Below are 22,690 nucleotides of genomic sequence, written 5' to 3'. Positions count from 1 at the left end.
GGCTGGGACCTTTGAATGGGTAGTGTGTGCTGGGGAGTGTTAGGATTGGAAGAGGCTCCTACAAAAGACAGACAGAATCCCAAGTCCCTGGTTAGATTACATCACCCATGTTATTCCTTTCTGTCAATCACTGAGCCACCGGAGCATTGCAATGTGGGAGAAACGCTATAACTGTGTCCGTGGCAAAGTAGCCATTTCAACAATGCAATGGTAATTTCACAGTCCCTCTAAACTGAACTTGTATCTTTGTGATATTTGCCACCGGATTCAGTAAGTGAAATATCAGTCTCTCTCTCCAGCAGAAAACACCAACATGTGGCGTCCATATTATAAAGATTATAACAGGGGATTTGTCTTTGCTGTCAGTTTATTTCAGAGCACAAAAACAAGTGAACTCAATAACCTGGGGGACAGGACAAAAACTGACACCAGCCCATTCAGGCCCGCACCAAATAATGTCAAACGTTCACACATGCGCATGCAGCCAGAATAAAAAGGCAAGGCTCAGTAAACAATACCACACAATGCACTTTGGCTCTGTTCTGTTTACAAAGAAAAGGCCTTATCGCTAGAGAGCCGTTCATTCACATGGCCCTGACACTCTGAAAAAGAGCAGCTCACCAGTGACAGCCCCTCTAAGGGGAGCACTGACGGACACAAAGCTAGCCCGCTCTATGGACCCACCGGACCCCCACTCTAAAGTACCAGATTCCACACAGACAGAAGGACATCATTAGTAGAAACTAGCCTGCACGGAGGCGACGTAGTTCTCTGTCTCCCAATAAGCTACCAAGCATGTGAGCCTGCGCCGTAATAGGAGCGTTGGTTGGTATGTTCCCTGGTTTCTGCTTACTATTTCTTTCTCTTCCTCTCGTTCCACATAGACGGCTCTGCATTGTATGCCATGTCTATGGGTAAATAGAAGCCTTCCATGGCGCTCCATTCAGGGCAGACAGAGGCCATGTCATCGGGGTGGCAGATCAGAGAGTCGGGGGGGAGGTATATGCATTCAGTGCCCTTTAGGCTGCGATGCCTGTATTGATAGGCACACCCCCCCAAAAAACAATCAAAACAATAGGCCAGATAGGCCAGTGGAGAAAGACAACTTAAGACTAAACCAACAATGATGCAAGCTTTACAATTCTGGATGTGTAGACAATGGGTTCCAGTAAAAACAAGCATGGCCAGTGTGGAAATCCAAGAACTGAGCTGTGTGTGTCATGCTGCAGTGCCGGAGAGAACCTGAAACACCAACTATCATTAGACAAGCTAGAACTCTTACGTGTGAGTAATTCAAATATACACTCCACTACATACACCTATTAGCTACCATTCGCTCCACAGCTCCCCCCCCGTACTCCAATGCTTCTCATTTAAGCTCTACTTGAAGAGAATGGACATTGATACAAGTGCTTTAAAAATGACCTGTGCCTTCATCCAGCAGAAGCGTTTTGAGTAGCTTTTGGACCAGCCGTAGCGTTCTCGCACAAAGAGAGCTTGATTAATAAGCATGGCTCCTTTTCCGGAGAGCGACAGAAAGGAAAAGGCCATCTGAAAGGCACTTAAAGACAAATTATGTAGATTTAAAACACTGCTTTGGTCACCGGGGATACTGTGGTGAATATTCATAAAGCAGCACTCCAGACTGGTTAAAGAGCCTCACCTATGAGAGGTCACCACAGAGAGACAGCCAGCAAATCAACTTCCCTGATTTGGCTTGAACCCGCCTCCTCTCCACCGAATAATGAAACTGAGAAACTTTTCCTGACATTCGGTCTCTTTATTATGTAATACAGAGATCCAATAAATGAGCTACTTTCTGATTGGATACTATATGGAATTCTTTGCTGGTAATAACCTGAACTAGCTTCGGACGGTGGCGACATTGTTTTCTTTCAGGTGCCATTAACCACAGTGGCACAGTAATCTCAACTACATGGCTTAGTTATAATACAGGGCTGTTCTGTTCACCTCCTCCCAGTCCCTCCCTCTTCACATTAAGGTCGCTGCCATCACAAAAAGACACCAAGCCCTAACAACAACGTACGTTGTGGACTGGGCAAGCGCCAGCTGGACCCGCCTGACTTGGCACACGTCGGTGGTCGTCCTTGGGGGAGTTAGCTGTTAGCTGGGGGATACAGCAAAACAGAAAAGCCTGATTTCAACGGGGTCCGTACTCAAACTACTTTCTCTTCCTTCCTTGTGAGAAGTGGGGATGTTTTTCAAATAGGTTTTCTTTCTCTTTGTTTTCCTTCACCAAAGTGAATAAATGGGAGGAATGGGCAAAAGAAAAGCTCTAGGCTGGCTAGCTGCCTTCTCCCACCCTGTTATTAAAACATCGTTTTTTACCTGATTACAGACCTGACTAGGACCGGGCAGGCTGTTAGACAAACACTGGCCACTCCAGTAACAACACCGCTATTAGTACTACAGTACACTACTAGCACCAGGTAATTAAACACACACACACACACACACACACACACACACACACACACACACACACACACACACACACTTAGTTGAGAGCCAGGCAACCTTCTACTATGTATCTCTCTCTCAAATCTCAGCTTAGCGCTTCTTCCTGTATCGGCACGCAGCGACCGGCCACGCTACACTGCTCAGCCTAAACCCACACATGGAAGAGGATCATACACCACTATGCTCAGGAATGTGGATGTGAATGTGGATTGTGAAACCCCCTTTATGCTGTGGGGTATCGAAAGCCAGGAAGCTCCCCCTTGAATTGTTTCTGTCTGTTCAGACATATCGCCTGGAGAGGAGAGCCAGGGAAGGGGAGGGCTACTATGTGAAATGAGGGGGAGAAAGTCGATCCCACAACTAGATTAAACGTAGGTATTTTGCGAAAATAATTAACTCATGGAGGAGGAAGCAAAAAAAATAATGTGCTTAAGGGGGAGGGAGAGAAAGTCTTGGAACTCCCACACCACATGGGTGTGGTAATGAAAGTTTCCCCATAGCCCTGCAGAATATTAAATCATGGGTATGGTTGTAGAAGTGGGCAGCTGCCTATCAATTTAGCCTGGATACAGACAGAGAGCAGGAGAGAGGCTCCGTTCCTTACTCAGCAGGAGCTGTCTGCCAAGGCCCAGTGGAGTCAGGCAGGGGGTAGAGGGGATGCAGGGTGGTGGCACACCCCCTACCCAGGGCCACGTGCCAAACACAATGACCCACAGAGCTGCCAGGGCACTGTGTCTGCTGGGTTCGGTGTGTGTGTGTGTGTGTGTGTGTGTGTGTGTGTGTGTGTGTGTGTGTGTGTGCGTGTAGGAATGTGCATGTTTGCATTCCAAAGAGGCATGCTGCCTCCCTCGCCACAGCAACAGCAAGAGGAGAGTTTGGACTTTGCTGAAACAGAGGGAGGAAGGGAAGGAGGGAGCGAGCGAGGAGACAGGGCGGACCGAAGAGGGAGGGGAAAGCGACATCAATGGATGAAACTGGGCAATGAGCCAAGCTCCGGCATTACAATACAAAGAAGAAAAAAACGGAACATTTAAGGAGAGAGGAGAGAGAGAGAGAGAAAGAGCGAGAAAGAGAGAGAGAAGGGCAGGGAAGGAGAACGGGACAAGAGGCAGTGTGCTAGTGTGTTGTGTATCTGGGGGTGAGGCCAATTCTATTATCACTAGTCGGAGGGTAAAGGAAGAAGCTCTCTGGTGGGCTATAGTGGACGGCTGGCAACACAGCCAATGACATAGGGCGGCGCACAATTGGCCCAGCGTCGTCCGGGTTTGGTCGGGGTAGGCCATCATTGTAAATAAGAATTTGTTCTTAACTGACTTGCCTAGTTAAATAAAGGTTAAAACAATAAAATAATAACACAGCCAGGCCACGACTGGAATAAGAACAAGAGAATCACGAGGAGGAAAAGCTTTTGATATTCTGTTAAAGAAGAAATAACTTTCTTCCAATAACATTGCAGAGTGCAACATTCTAAACTACCTCGCAACACAACATAATGTTTTTCAGTATTTTGAACCAAACTCCTTTGTGAAAGCACAGCAAAGATAAACAGCTCAGCCCATCTCCATGCTCCACCAGGCACCATGCAGACAGACAGTTAGCCTCGTGCTCCATGCAGACAGACAGTTAGCCTCGTGCTCCATGCAGACAGACAGTTAGCCTCGTGCTCCATGCAGACAGACAGTTAGCCTCGTGCTCCATGCAGACAGACAGTTAGCCTCGTGCTCCATGCAGACAGACAGTTAGCCTCGTGCTCCATGCAGACAGACAGTTAGCCTCGTGCTCCATGCAGACAGACAGTTAGCCTCGTGCTCCATGCAGACAGACAGTTAGCCTCATGCTCCATGCAGACAGACAGTTAGCCTCATGCTCCATGCAGACAGACAGTTAGCCTCGTGCTCCAGAAACAAGGTTTTGCAGTAGCTATTAATTGGCTGCTCTTCCCCCGTGCCAGGCATTAGGAAGCAGGGAGCAGGCAGAGAGCAGTGCTAACCAGACTGGGTTTCATTAGCCTAGCCTCTGCAGTACCTGACAACAAAACAAAGGGGTTAGCTACAGCTAGCTGCCTGCCAGGCACGGGCAGCAGCACACAGAACTAGATTAGAGGCAGGTGGGGTAGTAGATTACTGAGTGGCTCTATCTGCTGCAATCAGGTCAACCCTGGCTCACACACTGAAGACACAGACGTACATGCACGAGCATGTGCACACACACGGACGCATTCCACAGGCCCAACTAAAACCAGTTTAACTAGTTTAGAACCACACCGTGTTGTCCCTCTCCCCATTTCTGGACAGACGGACGGAGGGTGAGTGCTGTTCAGATCACTCGACTCCGACACGTATCGACATATAGATTTGGAGGAGGATTAGCCAGCCTACTACTGAGCCCTTCAGCAACTCAGCCCAAACAAAGAGAATCTAAGTAGGCCTTCTTAGAATGGGCCAATATCTAAGATTAAGCATTATCCTGAGAAGTGCAAAGCACCCGCCAAAAATAGGTTACATTGCATGACTATTTGGGTTGGGCATTGTGTTGATTACATTATCAGGCCTCACTCTGTCTACGAGGTAGGCCTATTCTTTGAACGTGTGGCTAATCAGCCACAAGCAGAGGCTGACGTACTATATCCTGAAATGATATGCGTTGGAGCTGGCAAACACAGAGGGCTAGTATCCAAGCCGTGCTAGAAGGATTACACTTGGCCCAATGAGAAAGCTTGTCTCCTCCCACACTCCTAAAGGAAGGAGGAGAGCTCGTCTCATGGCTGGCAGCTCAGGTCCCATCTGGCCTGTACACACACCCACACACAGGAGATTCTTCCTTCTCCTATAGCACTGGCCTCATTTAGCAGCCACACACACACACATTGTCTGCAGGAGGGAGCTTCACTGTTACAGTGGTAGGAGGGGAGGGACTCTCTACACTGGCTCCCAAATACTAAGAAGGCTAATCCTGTTATACACGTCCTAATAAGAAATGAATGAATGAAAAGCCAGCTTCTTCACAGAAGGGGAGCAGGCAGCAGTGGGGCTGGGGTTGGGCTAAGTGGGCCCAGGGGGTTGGGGTACAGTCATTGGTGGCCAGGCTACTTTAGCAACCCAGTGTGCTCTAGGTCTAAGTCTAATTTGTGCAGTTGTTCCTTTAAAGTGGCCCCGGGGCCTCTGGGAAGGTTCTAATCAGTGTGTGAAGGCAGATCCATCAGATATGCTAATCAGAGATCTTACCTGAACAAATACCCTCAAGAGCAGTCTCATCCATCTTAATTGGGAGAGGGCTTGTTAATAATGCAGGCTAGGCAGGCGGGGAGGGGCGCTCTGCAGATATTAATAGAGGGATTTGATGAGAGGGGGATTTTTTTTCTCCGTCCAATCATCAAGGACAGAACACAAATCAGACAGGAAAAAAAAATCCGCCCGGGGGCAAATTCCTGGGTGCACTTCAGAGTGGCTGTGACCTAGCGGTCTACCTTGGCTGTTGAAAGACTTTCTAGTTCTGTAACTATCTGAAATCTACAATAGTCATATCATGAAACAACAGTAGCCTATGTCTAAAAATGGAGCCTCTGGAGTTGAACGCTCATTGGGATGACGAACTGGTGAGGGTGGAAAATAGCCAAGCAGCATCAAAAGGCTAGTTCGTAAACGGGCGGCTGGGGTTAAATATCCACTGTTATGTTATAAACCATTGACATTACTTTAATAGGAATCCAGTGTTCCATAACTGGAGTGAAACTGCATACTTTGAAGTTGGGGCTGGCACAAAGGCTGCTTGATATACAAAAGAGGCCTCTAGGTTTGCAAACTGGGGGAAATTGAGAGGCAGTTGACTTCAAAGCTCAGTGAGTGTTTATGACACATGTGCGCCATTTGAGGCGGGTTTAACCCCTATGGGACGCGAGGACCCGAGGGAGAGCAGGGAGACAGGGAGGGAAAACCCCTTTTCCCCAGAAAGACATGACCAGGAGGACTACTGGGAATACGAGAGAGGCTAAGAGATTAACTCACGCATTAGCTTTGTCTTACTTCTACCTCAGGTATAGCGTCCTGGAGTAGTGTCCACTGTCAGACAGTGGTACTGAATGGAAATATGAGCTGGTTGTATAGTCTTCTATGTCAAAGACATTCTTTAAAGCTTGAATCACTAACCAAGGCTAGCAGTAGCAGGACAGCCCTCTTTTTTTTTACTAGCGGTGGCCTCAAAGTCACCTAGCAACAGAAAGACTATTCTACTGTACTTTACTAGGTCAATTCCAGTAGTAATGAGGAGAGATAAGGTTAGTAGCACAATTAGCTAGGTGATTGGCTGGCCCAATTATGTTGGACTTGACAGAAAGGCAGGGAGGGAGGAAGGGGTGGGACTGGACAATTGAGCAGGTCTGATGGTAGTTATTGGAACATATGATCCAAAGCAGCACTACTGGACTACAGACTGCATTACCCAGGGGAGTTCCCTGCATGACTGCTTTTGTGGATAGCATGGCACACTTTCAAAACGGAGGAAGACTGTTCTGACACACAAAAGGACACCACACTAAAATAGGACTGGATTATCCAGAATTAGACAAACGTATGTGTTGTTGTTTTGCTTGTTGAGCGTGTTAATGAGGAGATAAACAACTTAAAATGGAGCCTAATAGCCTGTTTCCTCAAGTGTATGGGTACGTGTGACAGATAGGACAAAAGTAGACGGAAAACAGGTGAAATCACAAGGAAACCACATAGGAAGTCACACTTAATCTGTGCATGGCTTCCGTTAATATGGTCAAAACAATGTTTAAAATGCTTTTCACAGAAGACAATTATCGGAAACCTATCATTCTGAAAGCAGGAAATAACTGACACCATTATGCCCAAGGTGAGCTCCAGCATCACCATCAGGGTGTAAAGGTTCCTGCTACCTCTAATGTCAGGGCCCAGCCGTGATGGACAGAATAAAGGAGGTGACTAGGGAAGGAAGATGAGGAGAGGACAAAAGGGCCAGGGTGAGGGCTGTGGTGTGGAGAGAGAGAGAGAGAGAGAGAGAGAGAGAGAGAGAGAGAGAGAGAGAGAGACCTTCCTTCTCTCCGTGTTGGACAGGGTCAGTAATGACAGCCTGAGACTCCAATCAAACAGAATTATCCAGGAAAGGCCTCTTCAATCACTCACTGATTTACTTGACGTTTTTCCTTTTTTTCTCTCTCACGCTCTCCTTTTCACAGCCCCCAGAATCAAGAGATGATGAAAGGTAGCGGTCATGAATATTTCCGTAAATGTTTTTTCCTCTCTCTTTCAGTGTGAAACCTCGTCTCCCCAGCCCCATGTAGCCATGGTCGGTCAGGGAGGGACACCTGTTTTCAGCCAGGTTCAGTTGGGTGTGTGATGAGCAAGGGCACAGCCATAGCCTTTCATCAGCCAGCCTTTGTGTGGCTCTAGGATAATGCGGCATTTACTGTTGATGAAAACAAATGGTGTACGGGGCTGCCAGATTGGATCACTTGAGGATACTGAATGTACTGCCATAGAAATCTATCATTCTAAACCTCAATGTACTGCCATATAAATCTATCATTCTGCTATGTTCTCTGTATAGGTCCAGTTTCCATGAGGACTAATATCACATTTGAGTCAAAGTAATAGTTTATCATTTGACATAAAGGTAAGAGATTGCGGAACAATTGTAAAAAAGACACACACACACTTCACGTTGAAAGTTCTTATCTGGCCTTCACAGCATCAGAGGGAGTCAGAAAAAGGGAAAATGATTGGTTCAGACATGGTGTCTGAATTGACATTAATGTATTCTCTTTATCACTGCAATACTATTGTCATCCAGCCAGCATGAAATATGTTCCAGAGCTCACAGCCTGGTCCCTTCATCAAGCCATGTGTCTACCTGTCAGAAACCTTACAGATTACTACCCACCACTACCCCTATGGCTCAAGAGGATATGAAAGACTGTATTAGGAGAGAGGGAACTTCAGAAATAAAGTGCCTTTGAGGGTATCTGATCGCATAATGTTTAATTGCTTCTTTCATCCGTTGTGCTTTAATCCTATTGTTGCAGCAGGCAGTTCCACCCCCAAGATAACGCACAACACTTTCAACACTGATTTACAGACACACACACTGGCTGCTTCTTTCTGCTGCCGCAGCACAAAAAGTGCTTAGCGCGCCCCGCCCCTCTTTTCTGAGGCAAAATGAAACTAGGTGAAAATTTGAATTTTAAATCAATAGTGGTGGTGGAGGGATACAGTGGGATTGCGACTGTGGGGAAGGGAAGTCCAATATATGATGCCAGAGAGAAGATATCGCTTATTTTCTACCCTCAACCCCGCCACAGCAACAGTGTCAACAGAACAAGTTGGACTACTGTATTTAGCTAGCTACTTACACGCCCTGAAAACACTAAAACTAACATGCCATTCAGTGCTCACATGGCACCATTGATTCAAACGGCCTGCCTGGCCTAATTGTTGAAATGTTTCTACGGCTGTGAGTAACTACTAATGGTAGTTATTAACCACAAAAAAAACATATTTCAAATTTCAATAAGTGGCTGTGGAGGAGTGCTGATGAATGATTGACCAGTTAGTGGCTGTGGCCTTGCTCGCTCTGCATTACTTACTGCATAAACCTTACCTGTGGGTTACCTGTCAGTCAATAACTGGGCTTTAATGTGTATGCAGAATATAATGTCAATTATAAACTGGGTGGTTCGAACTCTGAATGCTGATTGGCTGACGGCCGTGGTATATCAGACGGGTATGACAAAACTTTCATTTTGACTGCTCTAATTATGTTGGTAACCAGTTTTTAATAGCAGTAAGGCACCTCAGGGGTTTGTGGTATATGGCCAATATACCACGGCTACGGGCTGTGTCCAGGCTGCGTTGCATCGTGCCTAAGAACAGCCCTTAGCCGTGGTATATTGGCTATATACCACACCTCCTCGGGCCTTATTGCTTAAATGTAGTATCCATGCTTATAAACAGCCTTACTACTGCTTTTTATAATAATGATGTGCTCAGTAAGAGGAGTTTAGGGATTGAGGTGGTGGTAGTGGGTGTGGGCATTACAGACCTGATGGGAGTCATGCTCTGGAGCCAGTGGGGCCTCTGCCCAGCCCGGCCCACTGAGGCAGTACAGCAGTCAAGGTCAGGCAGCCATTCCTACTAACAGCTCCACAATGGCCCAGTATGGGAAAGGCTGGAGCTCTAGGGTGGAGGCCAACTGATCCTGTTACACCATGACAACTAGCAGAATTCCCTCCATTGAACCACACACACACACACACACACACACACACACACACACACACACACACACACACACACACACACACACACACCCACCCCGGGTGGAGGGGAGAGAGTGTGTTCTCAAGTACCGGTTCGGTATAAATGACAGGGGAATACCAGTACCATCTATAAATGTCCAGAGGAGTCACTATAATGTACTTCCTGAGCTGAGCTTATACAGCCAACTTTGTGGTTTGGTTTCATAACGGGGGGTGGGGCTGTACTTCATCTGAAATGGCTGGACTGTGCCAAGCCAATGGCTCCATCTGAAACGGCACACTCTTCCCTATATAATGCACTACTTTTGACCAGGACAAATAGGCCCTGGTCAAAAGTAGTGCACTACATAGGGAATCAGGTGCTATTTCTGACACATCCAGTAAGTTTCACCTCTGTCTCCTTCCACTGCAGGGCATCAGTCAGAGGCCATGTTGGATTACATTTCCAGACTGCGCTGCAGCACCTTTGTTTTGGAGCCGAGTGACCGGGCGAGGCCAGGAAGTTTGAGGGGAAGTGGTGCAACTTGGGGTTAGGGGGTGGTAAAAGAGAGCGAGGGGGCTAGGGGTCCAGACAAAGCCCTGCAGATGTTGCCCACATTAATCATGTTGCAGGATGGGGAAGGAGGGGCGGGCGGAGAGGGGAGCTGGCTGTCCTGTCCACTCTCTCCCTCTGCATGTTGGCGTGTCTGTCTGCCGCTGCACTTTGCATGGTGTGGTACTTCCTCCCTCCTGTGCAGAGTCTCAGGGTGAGCTGGGGGAGCCTAATGAGGTGTCTCTGTTGCCAGCTTCCTTCGCCGGGGCACTTTAGCTTTTTTGTCATCACTTGTGGGGGAGGTGACAGGTTGCTTATTTACTCTGCCTTTCATATTTGCCTTTTAGTTCTTTTTTCCTTCCCTCTCCCCCCACTCCTCCTCTGCCCTCCACCCCTTTTTTCTGCAGTCATCTGTTCATTCAGCTGCCTGCCTGCGAGAACCAAGTGCCTAATGGGCCGTATCAGCAGAGCCACTGCAGGGAAACACAGGCCTGTCATTAGCCCATATTGAAAAAGAGAGCCGGTAGGCAGAGAGAGTGAGAGAGGCAAGTGTTTAGCTTGAGGAGGCTATTAATATTTAATAGGGAGTACCATTTTTCGAAGCAAAAACAGGAACTGGCTTTAACTACTCTGAATCACCTAGACCTAGATATTCACTCCCCCTGTCTCTGGCGTCGACCTAAAAACTGACAACAGAGCGATGCTAGCGTAGAGTTGCTAGCAGACTCTAAAGCTCTACGATAATAGGCTGTTTTCATCTGTAAAACACCTCACTCACATGAACACCTATGAATTCGGAGAGGACACGGTCGGCTTGGACAAATTACCATTAAACTCAAGGCCACAGAGGTGGAATCCACATAATTCACATTGTCATTTTATTCTCTTTTGTCTCGCTTAACGATCAGCAATTGTAATGCTGAAGCACTGAAGAGACATTTCCTATGACAACTGGAAAAGGCTTTACAGAACAGCATGCTAATGCGCTCCACAATGAATTGCTATGGGCTGCAGTTTCTGTCTTGTTTATAGTAATAGCACTGCATTGTCAAGCCCTCAGTGCACCACATGTGACCATTGCAATAGTAACTGGCTGTTTTGTAAGACAAAATGTTAAAGGGAAACTGTCTGTTTCTAATCAAAATCTGTTCAAATTACTACAAATAGCATTACTCATTGCCTTTCAGGTCTGGGGGGAAATGGTTTCATTTCTACCGAAAGGTTGAAGAGTTAGAACTGTAAAGGCCCATGGTCTATGACATTGGTCTGTGACATTGGTCTGTGACATTGACCTTTGGGTAAATCCATACGAGTTCAATCACTTTTTGACAGAATCACTTTAGATTTAAACAAAACTTTCCTTACATGTTTGCTCATGGAAAAAGTGATCAGAAAGGGACTTTCTGGACCTGAATGCCAAAACATTCAGGAGATGGCTCAAAGTTGACCCATTTTGCCCACCATACCATAAGGCGTCCATGTTTTCATCACTGGGAAAGATAAACGGTTGAGTATGATATCATTTAAAAGCTTAAAAACTGTTCGAATTTCAAGATTTAAAAAAATATATACAAATTGACCTTTTTTTAACCTTTAATGTAAAGTATCTAAAAACGGCATTTATTTTTCCCGTGTGTTAATGAACGTGTACGCTGGAATTAGAATGCATAGTTGTGAATGAGAGAACAGACAGGCCGCGAGTCTCAACGCCATCAAATTCAAATTCTTTTCTCATGGCTACGCGAAGCAAATAGACTGCTTGTGCATTGTTACATCTGCAATAGTGAAATGTATAGTTAAAAAGTATCTATTTAGTGTAATAATGCTGCCAGTGCCAATAATACATATTTGAAAACAATACTGTTATGCCTGCCGGTGTTGATTTCGATCACAGGCATATAGCCTAGGCAGGCTATGGCTGGGAAACTCCAATTTCAAGAGAGAATACTGTTATGTAGAAAGAACGAGACTAGTTCAATTCTTTATAAACTGCTCGGGTCTATTAGGTGGCTCCTATAGGACATAGATTTAAAAAATATATATATTTCACCTTTATTTAACCAGGTAGGCCAGTTGAGAACAAGTTCTCATTTACAACTGCGACCTGGCCAAGATAAAGCAAAGCAGTGCGACACAGACAACAACACAGAGTTACACATGGGATAAACAAACGTACAGTCAATAACACAATAGAAAAATCTATATACAGTGTGTGCAAATGTAGTAAGATTAGGGAGGTATGGCATAAATTAGGCCATAGTGGCGAAATAATTACAATTTAGCATTAACACTGGAGTGATAGATGTGCAGAAGATGAATGTGCAAGTAGAGATACTGGGGTGCAAAGGAGCAAAATAATAAATAACAATATGGGGATGAGGTAGTTGGGTGGGCTATTACAGATGGCTATGTACAGGTGCAATGATCAGTAAGCTGCTCTGATAGCTGATGCTTAAAGTTAGGGAGGGAGATATAAGACTCCAGCTTCAGTGATTTTTGCAGTTCGTTCCAGTCATTGGCAGCAGAGAACTGTAAGGAAAGGCGGCCAAAGGAGGAGTTGGCTTTGGGGATGACCAGTGAAATATACCTGCTGGAGCGCGTGTTACGGGCGAGTCAAAAGGAACAGACAACAATAATTCACAAGGGCTACATAGCGAACATAACAAATACAACTATTTATCAGTGGTGGAAAAAGTACCCAATTGTCATACTTGAGTAAAAGTATAGATACTTTTACATCTATTAAGTTAAGTAAAAGTATTTGGTTTGAAATATACTTAGGTATCAAAAGTAAATGTAAATTGCTAAAATATACTTAAGTATCAAAAGTAGAAGTAAAAGTATACATCATTTCAAATTCCTTATATTAAGCAAAGCAGACAGCACCATTTTCTTGTTTTTAAAATGTACGGATAGCCAGGGGCATACTCCCAACACTCAGACATTATTTACAAAAGATGCATTTGTGTTTGGTGAGTCCGCCAGACCATAGGCCGTAGGGATGACCACGCATTCTCTTGATATGTGCATCAATTTCACCATTTCCCTGTCCTGCTAAGCATTCAAAATGTAACGAGTTCCTTGGGTTGTCAGGGAAAATGTAAAAAGTACAATATTTTCTTTAGGAATGTAGTGAAGTAAAAGTTGTGAAAAATATAAGTAGTAAAGTACAGATACCCCAAAGAACTAGTACTTTAAATTATTTTACTTAAGTACTTTGCACCACTGCTATTTATTATGGATTCTCATGACAGTTACTTTGGCAACCGCTAACCAGTGTATGTAAATTGACTCTCTCTATTCTCGCACGCAAATGTTGACGCCGTCTTTCCGTGTTATTTGGGCTTTAGACCCTACTTTACATAATCTGAGGGTATGTAAATGAAGGTCTAAACTGCAACATATTTGAATATGGGGGTGACACAGGGTTCACAGGTTTTTAGATCATTGACGTTTAAGATTACAAAATTACATTTTTTTAAGAACTTTTCCCCCCCAATAAATTATCAAACAACCCTGTTTGTAAGCTTTTAAATTATATCAAATCTCTGCTGTTTATCTTTTCCAGTGATGAAGACATGGATGTCTCATGGTATGGTGGGGTATGCAAAATTGGTCAACTTTGAGCACCTTTAGCACATGAATGTTTTGGCATTCAGGTCTGAAAAGCCCCTTTCTGAGCACTTCTACAATGGGCAAATGGTTATGGAAGGTTTCGTTCAAATCAAAAGGGGTGCTGTCAAAAAGTGATTGAATTCAAATGGATTTACCCATTTGCTCTTCCTCACAGAACAAACAAAGGTGACTGAACACAGCTCTAATGGACAGATTTAAAAGGTCAAATCTAATTGGCTGAGAAAATCCTTGATGCTCATCTTGCAATCTGTGCCTCATCCCAGGCATGCGCCCCAAATGGCACCCTATACCCTACATGGTGCGCTACTTTCGACCAGGGGCCATAATCAAAAGTAATGCACTATATAGAGTATAGGGTGCCATTTAGGGCGCATACCTCAGTCTCTAGAGCAATCAAAGTACAGAGACAGGGCCATAGTTTATCATTTATATGGACAGCCATTAGTAGAGATATCCTTGAACCATACCTTCAGCTTCCAGTAAAGACAACTAATTCAATCAATGAGGGGAATTTCAATAAGAAACAATGAGGGGAATACTGACATTAAACTCAGACGGAATCTAATAAAAAAGCCCAGACAGACAAATGGGCATCAAGTGGCTTCGGAAAACAAATGTGTGCAAATGTGACCACTACTTTGTGGCCAGACCATGCATGGAATCGGTTCGTTTTGATCAATATTCAGTAAAAACAGATGTAGCACATTCATTCAGTGAAACACTGGAAATGGATTTTGAGTCAATAAAATTAAGCAAGGATCTTAAAGTGCACCAAAAGCTAAAACATCTTAACAACAATCTCTGTCTCCCCATCAGAAATGTGCTAAGTGGCGGCAGGTAGCCTAGTGGTTAGAGCGTTGGGCCAGTAACCGAACGGTTGCTGGGTCGAATCCCCGAGCTGACAAGGTAAAAATCTGTTATTCTGTCCCTGAACAAGGCAGTTAACCTATTGTAGGCCGTCATTGTAAATACGAATTTGTTCTTAACTGGGAGCACAAGCTCCATGTTCTACCACGCTTCTTAACTGACTTAAATAAAGGTTAAATAAATAAAAAATTGTGTTTCACACATAGCTGACTGCACAGAGGCCTCTCTCTCTCCTTTTTCTTTGTGTCTTCTACCCTTTGGCAGGAGAGTTGACCCTTTCTTCAATACATTATCCTTCCCTGCAGTCCAGACGGAGAAAATTAAGTTTCCATGTGAACTGGCCACAAAACCCCCCAGCAAAACAAAAACTCAGCTGGATAAAAGGCTTGTATGGGAGAGGCTAGTTGCTCTGTGGCTGCATTTCCTCCTCTCCCAGTTTTATGCTACATTCCCAGCTCAGATGCCACACTACGGCAAAATGTGAAGACTGGGACAGAAAGGAAGGCGTTGGGATTTTTTGCTTGGCTACGCACAATCCTATAGCAGCCCAGGATATGAGTTGATGATCTCTCCCTACTCTCTATTCAATTTAATTGTGTATCACAACCGCTTTTTCCATTCCTTGGCTTTTTGTTACCCCTGGTGTTCTTTTGCATTTGTTAGGCAATTACAACCAAATGAGGCCACAGTAGACCTGTCTGGGGGCTTACTCTTTCAAGTCTAGCAGCTTTCCCTGTATGCTCATCTTACAATGACAACGATACACCACAGCCAAACGCGAATCCAAAATAAAATCCACCTCAAACATTATTACACATTTGTCTCTCGTCCAGGAAGAGGCAGAAAACCTGTTGGCTCCATGTAGATATAATAAACGTGACCGGCGGTTTGAGGTTGAATGTAGCTCAATAATAATCTCTAAACTGGTCACAATGAGTCACAATGCAGCAGCAGCCACCTTGTGATCAGCGTACAATACATACCTGCTGGTGTGAGGAACTAACAGCTCACCATAGAGGCATGACGACTTCAATAGGAACTTTTACAGTTATTTTCTCGAGCCTGTGTTTTGCGTTTGATCAGGGAACAGTGCATGCGTGCGCTACGGCAAGCTGTTAGCTCCAATAAAACCCATAAAGGCGGCATGTTTAGTGACTGACACACGACACATCAGCAGGTATGTGCACGGGGCCCGGCCGCGGCAGCCAGAGAGGAGTGGAGAAGAGGTGATATGTAAACCTTACCCCTGGGCCGAGGCTCGGAGGTAGAGCCAGCCTATCAATGTGGTGGAAGCTACAAATCAGTGACAGACAGTGGAATGAATAAACCCATTGGTCCCTGTAGCCCCATGTTCTACCACTCTTACATAAGTCAGGCCCGTAAAGCCCTTAACAGCTTCTACCCCCAAGCCATTAGACTGCTAAACAATTAATAAAATGGCTACCTGGGCTATTTGCATTGACCCCTTTTTTTTTTAACGCTGCTGCTACTCACTGTTTATTATCTATGCGTAGTCACTTTATCCCTACCTACATACACATTACTAACCTATACCCCCTGTATATAGCCTCGTTGTTGGTATTTTAGTGTGTTACTTTTTTTTTTAATGCAGGATTGTTGGTTAAGGGCTTGTAAGTAAGCATTTCCGGTAAGGTCTACCTGTTGTATTCAGATCCCACGTGAAGATACGTGCGATCTGTGCTGAGCAGTGTGTATTACTGATAAAGTCAATCAGAGGGTATCGCCAGGCAGGCGGTGGGCATCAACAGCAAAGGCAACTTCACTTACTATTGATTTTTAGTATGTGAGAATGTACAGGGCCCAAGGTAAAGCGTTGCTATGAAACCACTACAGACAACACATGTTAGATGAGAGGGGTGGAATGTGAATGGTGCTGTAGCTGGTTATCGTTTAGTTCCACTGTAACACATGGAAACAAGCAGCAGTACTGGGGGCCCGGGGGAGAATATATGTGGTATGTAAGAGGATAGCTATAGTCAGCATGGTCCCTCTTCTACATGGTCTGTACTCAGTCTCAGACACTACAGCTCACATAACACATTCCTACAACTTCATAACAACATTGTGTAGGCCTAGCTACTATAGAGCCTGTGTGTGTGTGTGTGTGTGTGTGTGTGTGTGTGTGTGTGTGTGTGTGTGTGTGTGTGTGTGTGTGTACCTTTCTCTATCAGAATGAACATTTTGCGCTCTCCCCTGATTAAAGCATTTACATACTTAAGCCCCACCCCCCCTCCCCAGACCAAATTAATTTCCTCCTTTGACAGAGACAGAGAAGGCTTTTAATGGCCGTGTCCTTCAAACCTGAGACTGCTAATAAGTGTAAAGAGCAGATTTGTTTTACTGATTTTCATTTGAAACTTGCATGCATGGAATTAATTGTCTTGATTAAATATTGTCTGTCTGGGCGTTGGGAGACGGCTCAGAATTAGTGGTCCCTTGTTAAACTTGTATAGGTTCTGAGTAAGATTTGGCCCAGAATACAAAGATGACAGTTACCACGCTGGGAAGACAAAGAGCTTCAGATATATAGGGCTAACTATGAGTAGTGACATCACTGAGGGGCAACAAATTAATCTCCGCCTCAAAACCCGACAACAACTAGAAACATTAGGGCACTATAGAATAGGTGTCTGCATCTAAAACAAATAATGGATACTATATAGCTAAGTAATACATCCAATATGACAGGCACCGATTTACAATCTAGGCTGTACGATAAGCATGTCCATCAAACAACGCAGACACTGTGGGATCATCATTAATAAAAATGGGTAGAGTTTCCATTTTGTAGAGGGGAAGTAAAGTGCCAAAATGTAACAGAACGGGAGAGAGAGAAAAAGACAGACTGCTGTCTACCCACAGCACTTAACATGGAATCGACTTGTTTAAAACTACTTATTTTGCAACGTCTCATTTCTAAAGAAATCACAAAGCACCCAAAAAAGGCATGATCAAATTTGGCCTGCACCCTGCCACACAAAAACCCAAGAGTGGGAGTGACTCCTGTTTGAGTCACGGCTGAGGTGCATCATCAATGACTAGGAATGGACCTGGCTAAGTTCAGTCACTTCCTTTTACTTAAACCCTCTCTACAGACCAGAAGCCACACACAGATTCGCAGGAATCTCAAGGGCTAAATTGTTGAAGCATAATCCTGCAGAAACTTTGCTTCGCCTCGTTCCCTCCCCCTTTTCGTGATATCCATTTGCGATCTTGTCTCATCACTCCCCAACGAGCTCGGGAGGAGAAGGTCGAGTCATGCGTCCTCCGAAACATGACCCGCCAAACTTAACACCTGCCCGCTTAAACCGGAAGCCAGCTGCGCCAACGTGTCGGAGGAAACACTGTTCAACTGATGACTGAAGTCAGCCTAGTAAAGCCCCCCCAGGCCAAACCCTCCCCTAACCTGGACGACGCTGGTCCAATTGTGCGCCGCCCTAAGGGACTCCCAGTCACGGCCAGTTGTGTCACAGCCTGGGATCGAACCCAGGTCTGTAGTGATGCCTCAAGCGCCACTCGAGATGCCCAGCGTCTCTAGTTTTTATTTTTGTACTGTCTCCATGCACACCCAAAGGACTCTACACACTCACGCACACTGACACTCCAACACACACGTAACATGCACACACATTTATACTGATTCTACACACATGCACTCACATGCAATTTTCATTTACGCTGCTTCTCTGTTTTTCCATGCATCCCGATGCCTAGCCACCTCACCCATATACATACAGTATCTACCACTCTATCAGTATCCCTCCACATTGTAAATATGGTATTGGAACTGAACCTGTATATAGCTTTACTTTCTTGTGTATTTTTATTTCCCGTGTGTTTATTGTTCTACCTTGTTATTTTTAGTACTACATTGATATTGATTAATGTATTGTTGGGTTTAGAGTTTGCAACAAAGGCATTTCACGGTACTTGTGCGCATGACATTAAAACTTGAAGTCAGTGAAGCTTCAAAGAAGGGGACCTATTAGGGCTTTATGCAACAACATGGTGAGGTAGAGAGAGGACCGTGCTTCTAACATTCACCCCCCCCCCCCCCTCCTCCCCCTTCTGTGAACAAGTGCTTTTTCTACAGCTGGGTAACAAAGCATGACCCAATAATCCTGAAGCCTGACTCAAAGCTGGAACCTCCTCTCTGAGGACTTTATCAGACTGCCTGGCGTGGGGGGGCGATGAGGAGGCTGCTTAGGCATGTGCGGGGGATGGGGGGGGATTACACACACACACACACACACACAACTATCTGTGATTATTCTAATTATGACTAAAGCCCTGACTGAGTAGATTATGAGCACAGGCCAATATGTGCAATATGATGAGTTTACATGCAATAAGGGACTTTACCATGAACCATACAAAGGCATGTATCTGGGACAAACTGGTATTCTTGTCATCAGCTAAACACACCTATACTAACTCATTTCTCAAATACAAACACTGATCATTTATTTTTGGAGCATTTGCATGCAAACTATCCTGACTGCAGAGGAGTTTGCGCCCGTTAACACAAATAAAAACATGAAATGCACTGAGTAAGGACTTTGGGGCTTACTGTTGAAGCATGTGAATAACAATTCTGGGGAGAAAGAGTGGTGGGCCAGCCAGACATGAGGCAATGCAGAGAGCTTGCAACAGGTCTGCTCCTGTCCTGAAAGTTGGCTAAACGTCTCAAGGCAGGTAGCAAGGTTTTGGATTACTGTGAGTTGGATGTTCTGTCTGAGCTATCAAACAAGCAAGGAAGAAGTCAGAAGAAATCCCAGTCGTCAAAGCTAGACTAACTGAGGATACTAAAACGGCAAAACCAAAATGGTCTGTGTTCCACAGATGACATGTTTCTCCAAAGCTTCATATAAGCAGTTAGTGTATAAACAGCCCACCTGCCTCGCAACCCGAGGCCTGGAGAACCAGGCAGAACCCTCTATGAAAAGTCTAAGTAAGTTTAGGTTCATACAGGGAACTGGTTAGGTCTGGCAGTCACATAGAGCATGTAGAAAACTATCCTAAATATTTTGTAGACACAAGCAACCCTCATCTGTAGCTGGTTTCTACCATAGGAATGCATGCACTTTGTAGAAAGAATCGGTGCTGTAAACACTGTTAGTGTTAAGGTACCCCAAATATTTTGGCCATTAGTTAGAAACAAATAGATAATGTTAGAGGGACAAAAATCACACAAAAACCAAGTGAGAAAAAAAAATCTATGTCGTAGAAATTCCATTTGGTTAATAAAAAGGTAAACACAGGCCTGTATTGACCTTGAGGGGAAAATAATTATTTACTGCTAACTCTGTTAAGTGTCTCTGTGTGGCAGAGAATGAAAACAACCAATGTCATCACGGTGGAATCTGATTTGGTATTTTGAAATAAATCCCAAATCAGATTCCACCGTGATGACATTGGTTGTTTTCATTCTCTGCCACACATTTCCTTAGAGAAATCCCCTGAGTTCACAAATTGTCAGTCTCTTGTCTGCATAATTTAAGTGATTTTATATTTCTATAGGCTATTATATTTCTTTATGCCTGGATGAACATTAGGCTTTATTAGAATGGAATAATAATATGTTGTGTTTTTATTATTGTCAAGTAATACTGTACATAAACAATATGAAATCAAAGCATTTCCACATAGGTTATAGCAGATCATCTATTGGCCAATAAAAACGTGGTTTATTCCTTTTCCAGTCCTCAGGATGTGTAATCCCACATGTTTATTGGGTTTAGTCCCTAAAACACATTTCAATCCTCCATAGGTTTAGATTTTAATGATCAATTCTTCAAAATGTACATGTTATAGTGGCAGACGCATGAATTAAACAATATTTCGTTGGAGAGAGGAGGCTCTGGAGTGTACCTTTGTCTGAAATAACCAGTGGTTGCCATTCTGCAGCCTTGGAAATGCGAGACGGATATCGATCATCTCAACTGGAAAGCTATTGTGTAGTAGTGGGGCTACAAATTTCCCGCTTCCCAGCACAAATATTATTTTGTGAAATTACAAAAGGTACAATTTTTATGAATACTTCCAAACTTGGGTCCAATGCGTGGTTTACACAGCGTAAATATTTTCCGTAGACCTGCTATTGGCTATGAGTCCTTTGTCCTGTCCAACGAGCAAATAAACAAAAGATATAGGATTTGGATCAAGTCGGCTTACGTTGGTTTAATTATAATAACATATCCAATATGCGTATTTGTCTTTCACATAAAGTACCCTCTATCAAAATGAAAGACATATAATCGAGTTGTAACATATAGAGTGTAAAACTGCCGCTAACGGAGATACGTTATACCACCACCCCCCCACCACACACACACACACACACACACAGCGCACGGAAAGGGTAGGTAGCCTTCCATAGCCCTTGACGAGGGAGGAAAAAAAAGTGCTGAAATGTTGCCAGCACATAGCTGGGTCGGCTCAATCGACTCAACAACGTAATGTGAAGCGAGTCAATGCTATATCGAGGCTATGGATGTGTTACTTCGTTTTAAATCGTGTGCGTAAAACCACAAAAATAGTTACAACTTAACGAACGGCTACAATATCAACTGACAGCCCTTTAATTTTTAAACAGCTGAGCTGATACAGATCAACGTATCCTGCTTCCTAATGAAATAGAGTAGCCTAGCCAGACATCTGAATTGAATGTAGGCTACATCACTCCGTTCACTTAATTCGATCCGAACCAAATTAATATCTGCTTATGCTAAAATTGCTTCAACATAGACCAGGTTTTCATTACTTTTGTTTTCATGGAAAAACTTATACCATTACTAAATGCCAGCTTCCTTGATCGAGTTAGGGGCACAGACTAATTTGAAAAGCCGTGTAAGAGGAGAAGAGGGACAGGGGAAAAGTGCTGTGATTCTTCCACTTACCGACTTGTAAGACATTTTCCACACAACCAGTCTCTAAAAGCCGAATGCCCCGACGGAAAGGCAGTCCATCTCCGGTGCCCGCTGCCCCCGTCGTACTGGTAACCCCTCCAGGGACAGCCCCGGATCCAACGGGAGCCCCTGTTCCTACCGCCGGACCCTCTTCGCCGGCGACGCGGCACTGAAACGACGAATACATACATATTTCCCTTTCGTTCCTCGGAAAAGACCAGTACACTATACGACGCTGTACTGGCTCTGGGATCCGCTCGAAGCGCTCCTCCACCCTCTCAAAGGCCCATTTCTCCGCTACAGCCTTTGCCGCACAGTCCAATAGGGATTCCGGGCAGCGAAACCGAGAGTTCGGAAAACCTGGACCAGGCCCCGGACCAGGCCCTCGGGGAGCCGGGCGCAAGCACAGTCGCTTGCTGGCCGGGGGTAAAGATAGATGAAGCGGCGGCTGAGGCGGTAGCTCTCCACGTCCCTCCGCCATGACGACCAGATAAACACTGAGGACCGGCGACCAGCTTCAGAATCGCACAACCGAGAGGAGGTGGTTACAAGTTACCACAGCCAGAAAGTTATAAACCCCGCCCATTTATACAATTTATCTTCTTAAATGTGATTTTAAACCTAACCCTAACATTAACCACACTGCTAACCATATGCCGAACCCTAACCTTTAATTAAGACCAAAAAAAGTAATGTTTGTTTTTCAGATGTTTTACGATAGCCAATTTTGACTTTGTGGCTGTGCTATCTAGTGGAAACCGGAGAAGGGGTCTGGGTGTTGAGGGGTTTAACGTCACCACCAATAACAAACACTCCCCAATAACATGGCAATACCGCACTGACAACGCACCACCGCTACCCCCCTCTTTAAGTGTGTGTGTGTGTGTGTGTGTGTGTGTGTGTGTGTGTGTGTGTGTGTGTGTGTGTGTGTGTGTGTGTGTGTGTGTGTGTGTGTGTGTGTGTGTGTGT

At 44.7% G+C, this 22,690-nt stretch overlaps 1 protein-coding gene across 2 annotated transcripts in view; it reads right to left on the bottom strand.

Annotated features, from left to right (window-relative positions):
• LOC106599366 (zinc finger SWIM domain-containing protein 5) overlaps positions 1-22,236 on the bottom strand; it is a 49,675-nt gene extending 27,439 nt beyond the window's left edge. Inside the window, exon 1 of one of the 2 annotated variants that reach the window (XM_014190567.2) lies at positions 21,713-22,236. In XM_014190567.2, the coding sequence (XP_014046042.1) occupies positions 21,713-22,202 (490 nt within the window). In that variant the 5' untranslated portion in view covers positions 22,203-22,236. The remainder of the gene's footprint in view (positions 1-21,712) is intronic. The other variant, XM_014190566.2, reaches the window with a different exon arrangement.
• Positions 22,237-22,690: the final 454 nt, after the last annotated feature.

Source organism: Salmo salar, chromosome ssa03 (assembly GCF_905237065.1).
Source record: "Salmo salar chromosome ssa03, Ssal_v3.1, whole genome shotgun sequence".
Taxonomy (NCBI): domain Eukaryota; kingdom Metazoa; phylum Chordata; class Actinopteri; order Salmoniformes; family Salmonidae; genus Salmo; species Salmo salar.
This window is presented reverse-complemented; position numbering and strand designations above follow the sequence as displayed.